This window comes from Mus musculus, chromosome 6 (genome assembly GCF_000001635.26).
Source record: "Mus musculus strain C57BL/6J chromosome 6, GRCm38.p6 C57BL/6J".
Taxonomy (NCBI): domain Eukaryota; kingdom Metazoa; phylum Chordata; class Mammalia; order Rodentia; family Muridae; genus Mus; species Mus musculus.
Window position 1 is genome coordinate 33,285,611 of NC_000072.6, and position 13,087 is coordinate 33,298,697.

A 13,087-nucleotide genomic window follows, 5' to 3' on the forward strand; every position below is an offset into this window, starting at 1 on the left:
AAAAATTGTAAAGTCTAGGCCACAACCCAGTCTGATGAAATTGAAGTCTCTGGTTGTGGACTGCTGGCTTTGGTCATTTTTGACAGTCTCAAAAAAACAAAAAAACAAAAAAACCCAAACCAGTTTATAGGCACATTTGGATTTCTTGGTATAGGGCTTAGCTTGTGCTGTGGAATGAAGGCAGACTAATCGTCCTTACCTTTATTTAACACCAGCTCGAAGTGTGACCGGTTGGGCAGCATTTGTACCTGTTAAGTCTAGAGTGGTGATACATTCATGTAGAAATGTTTGTGGGTGTTTTTTGCCATCCTTTATTGTAGCTTGGATATAGCTGGTGCCTGGGTGGCTTCTATTCTGATTATTTTAGGTAGATTATGTAGTTTAAAAGACTTTAGTATAATAGTTAAGCTGTCTAGGCTAAGATTCAACAAGTTTGGACCAGCTATACACTTGATTTTAATCTTGCTCATGTGCCTCTTGAATCTTTGCTGTTCCTCTGGTTTTCTTCAGGGCTTTAGTGGATTGAGATTGGGGTACAACTGTATTAGTTGACAAGTGGTGGCTGTGTAGAGTATGACAAAGTGGAAACAATTTTGGAAAATGTGGAAACCTGGGCAAAGGGCTTCAAAGATGTTCCAGATTCTCGTCCTGCCTCAGTAAGTCTCCAGTGCTTTTAGCCTAGAGAGGTGAATCACTTTCTGTCCCTGATTTTTAGTGTCATTACCTATAAAAATGATAAATATTGTTGAATGGGTATGGGAAGAAGAGTGAAATATTGCAGGTAAGGTATGCTTTGTCAAACTTAAAGCAGTCTAAAGAGTTACACCATCATTGTCATCATCATTACCAAGTGCAAAGTAAAAAGGATACTAGTCCTGAGCCTGTTTACACAGAGCAAACAGCGTTTCTAGCCTGATGCCGGTGTCACTAGGGCACACGTTGTTCAGTCAGGTAAACTACACGAGTGTTTGCACACTTGATTTTAGAGGAAAAATCGTCCAGAATAATGCCCTAGTTATTTGTTGTTATCCATTACATTCTGGTTTCAGTTCTACCTAGAGGCTTCTTTGAACAGATATTTGATTAGTTGCTTTTCAGCCAAATGTGAGCCAGATCTTTGTGCCAGTTTGAATGCCGGTAACCTGTGTTGATAGATGTCAGTGTCTCAGCCTGACTATGATCTAAGAATGCTTAGTAGTTTTTACTTAGCTTGACAGGATGGAGTTAAGTTGTTCCAAAGTCTGTTTTCTCTGACGTTCATCCTGATCCTAATTAGTTGTATTCCCTTAGCTATAAATACAAACTGCCCCTTTTCCCTTGTGGGATACTCATCAGGCGCTGGTGAGGCTGCTCAGCGTTTCCAGTGGCCTTAGAGGCGCGTGCAGGATACTCCTTTGAGACCTCAATTCTCCAACTCGCAGCAAAGTTTTCTAAAACTTTTTCTTGTCACAGAATAACAAACAAGATGCTGGGTAAGTGTAGTGACTGGGACACTTGTAAAAAGATAATGTCTTTCTTAGAGTTCTTCGGCTTGTGGAGAAACTCAGTTTGAATCCTCTTCAGAGAGCTCTGTGAGAACTGAAAATTGAAGGGAAAACCGGAGCTTCCCTCTCCCTTTTTAGCAACCATCCTTTTCTTTGTCATCTGGTGTTAGATGGAGCTTAATTTAGTTGGGAAAGTAAAACTTTTTTTTTTTTTTTTAAAGAATAAACAAGACTCTTAATTGGGTTTTATGTTTCAGAACTCTGGGATTGGAATTCTACTTGTAGAATTTTATGTTAATGAACATTTTTCAACTATTGTGTACCTGCATCTATGTTTTTGTGGATATAGCTATTTATCACAGTAAGATCTGTGATACAAAGACATTTGCAATGAATTAGATAGAGGGAATTTATTTAAGTCATTTGTGATGTAGTAGTTCACATACCAGTGTGACTGTCAAGATAGCACAACACATTCCTAGACTTTATTATGTGTTGATATTCCTAAATTATTACAAATGAAAGAAGCCATGTTTAAGATATATAAGACATATATCTATATGTAGATAGATGTATGTCTTATATATCTATATATCTCCCCTTATCTGTAAAGTCAAGATAGGCATCTAGTTAACCTTTAAAGACCTCATAAGAAAAGATTCATACATTTCATCTATCAGCTAATGTCATTTTTTGAAGTCTGGGCTGATGGACTATCTTAAATCTAGTTGGCTCTACTTCAAGACACCCCCCCCCCACCCTTAAAAAAAAAAAAACCAAAACCCAAAAACTGTAGCTTTAATAAAATATGAGTTATTTGTGGTAGAATACAAATGTAGAGAGGATAAAAAAAGAAATGAAAAATTAAGAGTGCATTGTCAAAAGAAAGTTCAAGAATAGCTTAATAAGAGTCTGTTTTATAAGGTGAAATCTTTGCTGAAGCTGCATTTGGTCTTTTGGAATTTTGTTTTCTGAGATAGATTTGAAAGTCTAAAGAAGTTCACAGATTTTTTTTTTTTTAATTTGCTGATACTTTATCTTACAGGCCCTCCTTCCATCATGCACTTATCAATAACCTCATGTTATTTGCCTTATTCTGAAAATTCCATTATCTCTCAGGCAGTCTATTGCATTAGGCCCTGAGTACCCAATATCACCTCATTTACTTGAGGTGTGCTTGACCTCAGCCCTTCTTCTCTCTTCGTTAATGCACCAACAAGCACTGATATCTCTCTGGAGCATTATCATTTGGCTGTTAGCTCAACTAATAACAACCCTTCATTTGAGCTGATGAAGGTTTATTAAATAAAAACATGCAATAACCCTGGCAATAATGAAAGGAGAGTGGAGCTAGACTGCATCCTGTTTGTAATGGTGAGAGTGAGCATGCTGAGTCTGCATTGTAGGGATGGTCTTCCTGCGGGAGACAGGGCCCTGAATAGGTCAGATCAATGCTGTGTTATCAGTCTGGTTTAAGAATGGACAGTTTTGATTGTCTGACCTGATAACTGTCGATAAGCACACAGGCTGAGGACTCTGGGGAAAAAGATGTTCTTGCTCCAGGCACTTGGCCTTGCTCTGTGGTACATCTATCTTGGGAAGTCTGTCTTATGTAGCTGACTATCAATAGCCCTGAGGCTTCCAGACACTGGGTGTGTAGAACCAAAGAGAACCAAAAAGTCTGGTTTCTCCAGGGATGGTAGCATCAGAAATTGCTTTTCCTATAGATTCCTAAACCTCCTCTAAACCTCATTATTTCTCTGAGCCTTGAATGGACTCCTTTTATTCTGCTTTCTATACTCCAACTCTTTTCTTCATTGGGTAGTCCAGCTCTTGTAACCACTGAGCTGTCAGGCTGTAGACGAAAGTTAAGTGAGTGACATCACTGACTTTACATCCGCAATGGGGATTCTTGTGAGCAGGACTTACTTTATATACTTTATATCTCTTACTTACGGTGTTATAGCCTAGTAGTAAAACTGTGTCTCATTCATTGGATGCAGTTAAATACAGAGAGTTGTGGGTAGCAGTGTGTGTGTGTGTGTGTGTGTGTGTGTGTATGTATTTAGCAAAGTGGGAATTCATTAAGGAAAGGTCCTAGTACAGATTTTAGGAAGAGGACACTCTTCAGAGTTCTGTAAAGGACACAGCATTTTACAGTAGTGCTCTGATATCCCAGATAGAGCAAAGCTTTCAGTCCTGCTCCCCAAACTGTTAGGTTTATCAGCCTAAAATAATAACAGGTAGGATGTCTTTTCACAAAATATTTTTATTCAGGAACAAATGGGCATATTTATTCCTGGCTGCATGTACTATTACAGCTCATGGGTACATTCAAGGAGGCAAAGACTAGACCTTTTCAAAGTTAAACTAGGAAGGTTTTCAAAATTGTTTCAAAACTATTATCTTTGGCCAAAAGGATCACTATCAGGGAAGTATCCGCTCAAGTCTGTAAATAGTAGCTGGACCGGCAGCTAAGCAATAGTATCTTTTTTGTGTAAAGTCGATATCGCTTCTGCTGAAGATTGCTGGTTTTTTTGTTTTTTTTTTTTTGTTTTTTTTTTTTTTAGGCTGCATCATCTCTCTCTCTTTTTTTAAAATATTTTTATTATTACGTATTTTCCTCAATTACATTTAGAATGCTATCCCAAAAGTCCCCCATACCCCCCCCCCCCCCACTTCCCTACCTACCCATTCCCATTTTTTGGCCCTGGCATTCCCCTGTACTGGGGCATATAAAGTTTGCGTGTCCAATGGGCCTCTCTTTCCAGTGATGGCTGACTAGGCCATCTTTTGATACATATGCAGCTAGAGTCAAGAGCTCCGGGGTACTGGTTAGTTCATAATGTTGTTGCACCTACAGGGTTGCAGATCTCTTTAGCTCCTTGGATACTTTCTCTAGCTCCTCCATTGGGGGCCCTGTGCTCCATCCAATAGCTGACTGTGAGCATCCACTTCTGTTTTTGCTAGGCCCCGGCCTAGTCTCACAAGAGACAGCTATATTAGGGTCCTTTCAGCCAATGCTTGACTCTTTGTAATCCTTTTTTTCTCTCTCAGTCCCCATGAGTGAGGACCCCTCCATTTTAGCCTCTATACTCTGTTAGAGTCTGATATAAAGTAAATGACTAAATTGTGGGAGAAACTTTTTAATTTTTATTTTATCAAAAGTAGTTAATCCTGGCAAGGACTCATATTTCCAGAAATGTCTCCTTTTCTGTTGTAGATGAACCTGTCTCCTCAGGTTGTGTAGTCCAGTCCTCACCAGTGAGCACTTAGGAATAATAGATAGATAGCCCTTTGTGTGCTTGCTAGACTGGGTTGGGTTCTGGTAACCCTTTTAGGAAAACAATTGCTTTGTCATGCGACTTTTGCTTTGTTTGCACATTTTTTTTTGTGGGATTGTAAGATTGTTCTTTGTTTGTGATAGTTTTCACTAGTTGAAACAAGCTAAATAAATAGCCAACATGTGATCATTATGACTCATGAAAGTAGTAATACCTGAACCTATTACCTTTAAAGCTTCATTCAGTTGTGTTTCTTAGTTCCTGTCTGATAAATATTTAAAATTTTGCAAATCCTTGATCTCATGTTTGCTTAGAGATCTAAATGAGAGTGGATCCACAGGGAGGCCTGGAGTTTGGTGTCTCTGGCAGTCTACAGTTCACTCTCTCTTCAGGTAGATACTTGGGAGTAGGAGGCTATCTAGGAGAAGGAGGTTGAAGCCTCCTGCTTCTCCTCGTTTTTTGGCTTGTGTCTTAATTTCTTTTGGAGATAGTTGCTAATATCATTTATCTCTGTGAATATCTCTACCAAATTTTTTTAAAAAAACTATTACTTTCTTTTTTTTTTCTTTCCATTTTTTATTAGGTATTTAGCTCATTTACATTTCCAATGCTATACCAAAAGTCCCCCATACCCACCCACCCCCACTCCCCTACCCACCCACTCCCCCTTTTTGGCCCTGGCGTTCCGCTGTACTGGGGCATACAAAGTTTACGTGTCCAATGGGCCTCTCTTTCCAGTGATGGCCGATTAGGCCATCTTTTGTTACATATGCAGCTAGAGTCAAGAGCTCCGGGGTACTGGTTAGTTCATAATGTTGTTCCACCTATAGGATTGCAGATCCCTTTAGCTCCTTGGGTTCTTTCTCTAGCTCCTCCATTGGGAGCCCTGTGATCCATCCATTAGCTGACTGTGAGCATCCACTTCTGTGTTTGCTAGGCCCCGGCATAGTCTCACAAGAGATAGCTACATCTGGGTCCTTTCAATAAAATCTTGCTAGGGTATGCAATGGTGTCAGCGTTTGGGTGCTGATTATGGGGTGGATCCCTGGATATGGCAGTCTCTACATGGTCCATCCTTTCATCTCAGCTCCAAACTTTGTCTCTGTAACTCCTTCCATGGGTGTTTTGTTCCTAATTCTAAGGAGGGGCATAGTATCCACACTTCAGTCTTCATTCTTCTTGAGTTTCATGTGTTTAGCAAATTGTACCTTATATCTTGGGAATCCTAGGTTTGGGGCTAATATCCACTTATCAGTGAGTACATATTGTGTGAGTTCCTTTGTGAATGTGTTACCTCACTCAGGATGATGCCCTCCAGGTCCATCCATTTGGCTAGGAATTTCATAAATTCATTCTTTTTAATAGCTGAGTAGTACTCCATTGTGTAGATGTACCACATTTTCTGTATCCATTCCTCTGTTGAGGGGCATCTGGGGTCTTTCCAGCTTCTGGCTATTATAAATAAGGCTGCTATGAACATAGTGGAGCATGTGTCCTTCTTACCAGTTGGGGCATCTTCTGGATAAATGCCCAGGAGAGGTATTGCTGGATCCTCCGGTAGTACTATGTCCAATTTTCTGAGGAACCGCCAGACTGATTTCCAGAGTGGTTGTACAAGCCTGCAATCCCACCAACAATGGAGGAGTGTTCCTCTTTCTCCACATCCACGCCAGCATCTGCTGTCACCTGAATTTTTGATCTTAGCCATTCTGACTGGTGTGAGGTGGAATCTCAGGGTTGTTTTGATTCACTTGATCTTCGACAAGGGAGCTAAAACCATCCAGTGGAAGAAAGACAGCATTTTCAACAATTGGTGCTGGCACAACTGGTTGTTATCATGTAGAAGAATGCAAATCGATCCATACTTATCTCCTTGTACTAAGGTCAAATCTAAGTGGATCAAAGAACTTCACATAAAACCAGAGACACTGAAACTTATAGAGGAGAAAGTGGGGAAAAGCCTTGAAGATATGGGCACAGGGGAAAAATTCCTGAACAGAACAGCAATGGCATGTGCTGTAAGATCGAGAATTGACAATGGGACCTAATGAAACTCCAAAGTTTCTGCAAGGCAAAAGACACCGTCAACAAGACAAAAAGACCATCAACAGATTGGGAAAGGATCTTTACCTATCCTAAATCAGATAGGGGGCTAATATCCAACATATATAAAGAACTCAAGAAGGTGGACTTCAGAAAATCGAACAACCCCATTAAAAAATGGGGCTCAGAACTGAACAAAGAATTCTCACCTGACGAATACCGAATGGCAGAGAAGCACCTGAAAAAATGTTCAACATCCTTAATCATCAGGGAAACTATTACTTTCTTAATAACATTTCTTTAATGAAGTAGTTGCTCAGAGTTCAATTCCCAGCAACTATATGGTAGCTCACAACCATCTGTAATGGGATCCGACTCCCTGTTCTGGCATACAGACATAAGTACATGTGTACATGAAGACAAAGCACTCATATACATAAATAAACAAGTCTTAGAAAAATAAAAATAAAAAAGCAACTTACATCCTTCCAACATACCATAGCACATAATACACATTGCTATTCTGAAAAGGAGGAACGGGAGCATGTAGGGAGTCCTAGACCAAAGCAACACTGAAATCCCGCAGGACAAACTCCAGATTCTTAGAGGCTTTTTCCCGTCTCCCACTCCTTCCAGCTTTGTTGGTTACAACAAGTTTTTCTCCTGGGCTGGTTTCACTTCCTGTTGTGTTTCTCCGTGGTAGCCACCTCATAGCTTTGGCACATCCAACATCTTGGGTCTCCTATGCAGTCTAGACTTCACTTTCACAGCTTCAAGTAATAGTTTCTTCAGGCAGGAATTCCTTGTCACAGGTCTGGCCTTAGTGGCTTTCCTTGACTGGAGTAGAAGATTACACAACCTATATCCTCTTGACTCTAAATCCAGAATCACCTGACCAAATCCGCCAAATTCTGCTTGCTGGGGCTGGAGTTCTGGCCTCCTCCTTGAATAACATTTGCAGTAAACTTTCCTTGTTGCTTAGACCTAGGAGATCAATAGCTTTCAGGATTAAGCAGGTCTGGGCTTGCCCTGAGATCATTCTGGGCTTCATTTAGTATCAGGCTTTTTAAAAACCACTCTTCTGTTTCAGCTGCTCCCTTTTTCCTCAGACTGTGCATTTTATGTTTCACTTTACCCCGCTTGCTACTTTTCATTGTGTATTTGCATTAAGAGAGATCACTAATAGCCATGCGCCACAGTCAGTATATGCTACCTTGAAATTTCTTCTGCCAAAGCAATCAATCTAAGACTCTTCAATTTAGTCTCCAGCAGATTTTAAGGACAGGGCAAAAAGCAGCCACGTTCTTTGTCAAAATATCACAGACTGGCCTCTAATATTCCTCTCCTCTGAAGCCTCTTGAGCTGGGCCTCCATAGTCTACAGTGCTCTCAGTACTACTGCCTTCCATGTTTCTGCTAGGGCGTTCATTAAGCCCTGCTTACAGCATTCTTTTTTTTTTCTAATCCAAAGTCCCCAAATCTTCCATATTCTAAACAGCAGCTTGGTCAGGCCTGTCACAACAGTACCCTAACTTACCAGGATGCATGGCCACTGGCAAGTTGCAGGTAGGGAGAGAATGAAAAAGAGCCTGGCATGGACCTTTGAAACCTTAAAGTGCACTTCCAGTGACACCGTCCTCCAAGAGGGCCACACTCACCAACCCTTCTTAAGCAGTTCCACAAGCTGGACCTTGACACTGAAGCCTGTGAGCCTGTGTGGCTATTCTTATTCAAGTCACCACAGGCACTGTTCTCAATTCTTCTTTAGGTTGAGATTTGTAAAGTTTGAAGTTCTAGGACTACCCTTGTGTGTGTATGTTCATGTGTATACAAATTATATTTGGTTTCAAGGGAACATAGTCAGAAAACTTGTTTAAATGACTACAGTGGGGTCCTGAAGAACACTTGCTCAAGTGCTGTATTGAATAAGTAGGTACTGTTAAAAATAATTTCTGTGAATACTGTTTGCCAGGCATAGTGTTGTTTTTACCTGAAGTTTATTTATTTATTTATTTGATTGAAGGGCTTTGGAAGCTGTCATTGTTATGTGAGTTTGTGTTTGGGGTATGAATTAAATCTCTTCATGCGAATTCCTACAAGCAAATCAAGTGTGGCTGTGCAGTGGGTGGCTTTTAAGCTTAACTATTTTGGTTGGATTTAATTACCTTGAGGGATAAGGCTACACGATGGGCCAGTGGTTTACCAAATTATGTTTTATTTTCTGGACCTAGATGTCACTGAAGGTTAATGCGTCCTCTTTTCTTCACTAGAGACTTGAGTTAAAAAAATCCATTTTAGGGCGTGAGTATAAATGAATTTGTTGTTGCTTTTCCTCCCTTGGGGACACTTTGGTCATTTTAAGAGTCTGCCTTTCCATTTGGAATTACTGGCAGGTTGCCCAGGACCCAGGGGCTGTCATAGCAGGGGCAGTTGCAAGTCAGTGTGAGAATGTCTGGGCAGGCTTCAGAGGGCAGAGCTGGCCCAGGGCTTGTCAATCTTCCACTCTTTGATTCTTTCCTGCTTTAAACTTAAGGAAACTCATTTGCTGCTGACATTTGATTGCAGCACATCACAAAACAAGTGATGTGTTTATGGGTGAGCCATTACACTTTATTATTATTATTTTTAAGTTGTTTTGGGCTGGTTTGTATTTGACAGCCACAGAGCTTTCTGTATTCATTGTCTAGAAGCTTTCAGGTGTCTTCTTAGACCGCTATAGATCTGTGATTAGTACTTCTTATTACCAAAGCATTCCATGACTTTCCTGTTTGAGACAGGGATTCTCTGTGTAGCACTGGATGTCCTGGACCTCGGTTTGTAGACCAGGCTGGCCTCCAACTCATAGAGATCCGCCTGTCTCTGCCTCACAGGTACTGGGATTAAAGGTGAGTGCTACCACCATCTGACTCATTTCATGACTTTCATTAACTATTGCTTTTATGTGAATGATTTAGTGTTGAGGGTCATTTTGTCTCTATAATCAGATTAAATGGGGTCACCCCGTTGTAAATGGTGTTATTACTTCTTTAGCTACCTCTGCCTGAAAGAAGCATAACCCAAGCTGGCGATAGCCATACACCTGGATTCCTCAGAGCGTGTGAGCTTTATTTCTCATCAGGATTTCTTATGGCTTCCTTTTCTTCTTTCTCATCTTTCCCCTCCACCGTGTAGCCTCAAGTTCCCCTCTTTAACCCCCCCCCCCCCCACTCCTGAGTAGTAATACTTAGAATCTACTCTTCACTTTTTTCCTTTCCAGATATAAAAGATCATTAGCACCTAGAGAATTAATTGTACTTACACAAAGAAGGCGATCACACCTCACGTGCTCCTTCCCACTCTGCAGTTATCACTTGGGGTTTCAAAGTCAGCTTAGATCCCGAGGCTCTTTCATCCTTTCTCTGTTATAGGCATTCCTTTACGATTTCTTTCATTCAGTCCTTCCTGCTTTGAAACCTCTCAGCCATCAGAGCATCTCCTTTGTACTGTACCTTCAGTTCTCCATTTTTGTCCCCCCTTTTCAATCAGATTGGATCAGGTTCTCCTCAGAGGTCATGATTGCTACTTCTCACCTGTAGAATGCATGCAAAAGTGCATTTACTTCCACATGCTTGTGCATGTGAGAACATGAGGACAGCCTGGTTCTTTATAGGTATATGCGTGACCTCAGCTAACAGAGCTATCTGGCTTATGCTCACCACGAGAATAAGCTATTAAAAAAGTATTCTTTGCTTTAATTTTAGTTGTAAGGAGAAACTTTTATTAAGAAGTTGGTTTCAAGCTAGTGTGGTGTTTCATTGCTAGGAAGCCTGAGGCAAGAGGGGTGTGGGTTTGAAGCTACCTGGGGCCACATAGTTAGATCCTGTCTCAAAAAACAAAACAAAACAAAACAAAACAAAACAAAACAAACCAAACCAAACAATCCAAACAAAACAAAATACCACCCTCGAAGAAGTTGATCTCAGCCATAGGCATTGAGATTCTAGTGAAAATATGAATGGATGTAGTTATTTTACATGTGTTTTGGACACGCAGTATGTGGGGGAGTAAACAGCACCTATGGCTTTGCTGTGTTGCTTTATGTGCCTTATGCATTTCTTTGTCAGGATTTTCTTTTCTTTTTCTCTTTTGTTGTATTTATCTTAGCAAATCCTTAAGGGCCTTACTAGGTTAGTCCACACAATACTCTGTAGTCTGATATTGCACACACAGTTCTCATCACTCCTTTTAGATGGTACTGTAAAACCCACTCTTTCTCTTTATGGGGCTGCAAGACTCTTTACATATACTTATTTGGCTTTCTTGTCCTTTCTAGGTGTCAGCAGTGGAGTCCCTGGAGGGTCCACTGCTCCAGGTGGAAGGGCTCAGTGATCTCAGGCTGGAACTTCACAGCAAGAAGATGAACCTGCACTTGGTTCTCATAGAGGAACTGCACCGCCATCTGTATATCAAATCCACTAGCCGGGTGGTACAGCGTAACAAGGAAAAGGGGAAGATGAGGTTGGTTACGGGGCCCGTCTACTACAATGTCTTGTGGCAGTAACATTATTTGGAGTAACATTCTCTGAATTCCAGAATACTGTGATTCATTTTCCTTACCCTGTAATATATATACTGTCTTCAAACTCATAGAAGGTTTTATAATAGAAAATATGCCATATTCAGAGAGGGTAACATCAGTTTGTTCATTCATTCATTGTGTATTGTTCTGGTCCTCTTATATAAGGATATGTAAGAACATGTCCTGTGGGCCTGTTGTTCCTTATGGATCAGAGACATTCTTGTGCTCTCAGAAGGAACTGAGAAAGAACTTCAGTTAAACTGTGAAGTCATCAATGTTTGAAATACTGAGATCTACGAACTGAAGTTGAAGATTTAGTAGGGTCTTCTCAGCTTTAGCTGATTTGTTCTGGAGGAGCTCAAGAGAAGTTTAAGGAAGAAACTTGGCTTTGAATCCTTGACTTGTAGCACAGCCCTATGTTTTACAGTCCAGGTAGGCTCAGGAAGACCGTTACGTTAGTGTAAATATGGAGTGGAGTCAGGCTAGGGCTTAAGATGGTCGATCATTGCAGTTATGTGATTGCTGCACACAATGGCCGTCCTTCTTATATTCCTAGAGAGAATGTAAGAACTTTTCCGAAGGTCTGTCATGCACTGTCTACTGAAATATTCACATTTATGCCTTCTTATCCAGCTGTATACTAGGCGAGCACGGGAAGTGGTGCATGCTGGGTGGTGTCCTGTGCTAGGTGGTGCTTCTGTGTAACCAGAGACTGGACATTGAAAGGGAAAGGTCTACTTCTGTTTAGCAGATGGGTAGTAGACAAACTGCTAGGCCCATAGATGGAGCTACTGAGTTTTGGACTCCAGAGTTACTTCAGGAATAGATGTGAATGAGTTACTGTCAGTTACCTCTTGAGTAGTGTATTCTCCTGGCGACAGTGTGAACAGAATGATCAGAGGTTCAGAAATTGTAGTTAGAATGCTCATGGACATTCCTGTTTTTTCTTATATTTTAAAATTATCTTATAAAATAAGAGTTCTGTGACTTTTATCATACATCCCTCATTTTGTTAACTCTCCTCCCACCCTTCATCTCCATCCCTATCTCCACTGAAACATTTCCATTTTAGTATCACCATTTCTACTTTGATACCATGTATAAAGGACTGAAATTTTTGAATGGGCTGCAGACTGGTTGGTTATATAATAAATTCTAAACTAGCTAAAGACTGAAAACACTGTCTGAAAAAACAAAACAAAACAAAACAAACAACAAAATTGTAGTTAGGAAGATAGCTTAGTTACTCAGAACATTTGCTATAAGAGTGAGAGGACCCAAGTTGAAATCCCCAGCATCCTTATAAAAACCAGACTTAGGTGTGCATGTCTGTAGCCCCAGCATTTGGGACAGAGGCAAACATATCAGGAATTTGCTGGCTAGTCAACATAGCCAAAGCGTGATCTTTCTGTTCCATGAGAGATCTTATTTCAAATAATAGAGGGCAGAGAAGCAATTGAGGAAGACATTTGACATCAACCTCTGGTCTCCATGTGTCTGTGCACACATCCTTGCATACATGGATGTGTACATTCTACATATACATAGAATAAAATGGAATAAATAAAGATCTCTGGTGGGAAGGCAGAAGAAAGAAAAGAAGGGAGAAAGGGAGGGAGGGAGGGAGGGAGAGCAGGAAGACATAGTAAAAGGTGGATTCTGAAGAAATGGACAAATGGGAAGACTGGCAGTCTCACAGCACACAGATGCCTGATCCAT

At 40.7% G+C, this 13,087-nt stretch overlaps 1 protein-coding gene across 3 annotated transcripts in view; it reads left to right on the forward strand.

The window, feature by feature from the left end:
- Window positions 1-13,087, forward strand: part of Exoc4 (exocyst complex component 4) — a 724,890-nt gene that overhangs the window by 36,521 nt on the left and 675,282 nt on the right. For all 3 annotated transcript variants that reach the window (XM_011241262.1, NM_009148.4, NM_001347089.2), the window contains exon 4: window positions 11,123-11,307. In XM_011241262.1, coding sequence (XP_011239564.1) covers window positions 11,123-11,307 — 185 coding nt within the window. The remainder of the gene's footprint in view (window positions 1-11,122; window positions 11,308-13,087) is intronic.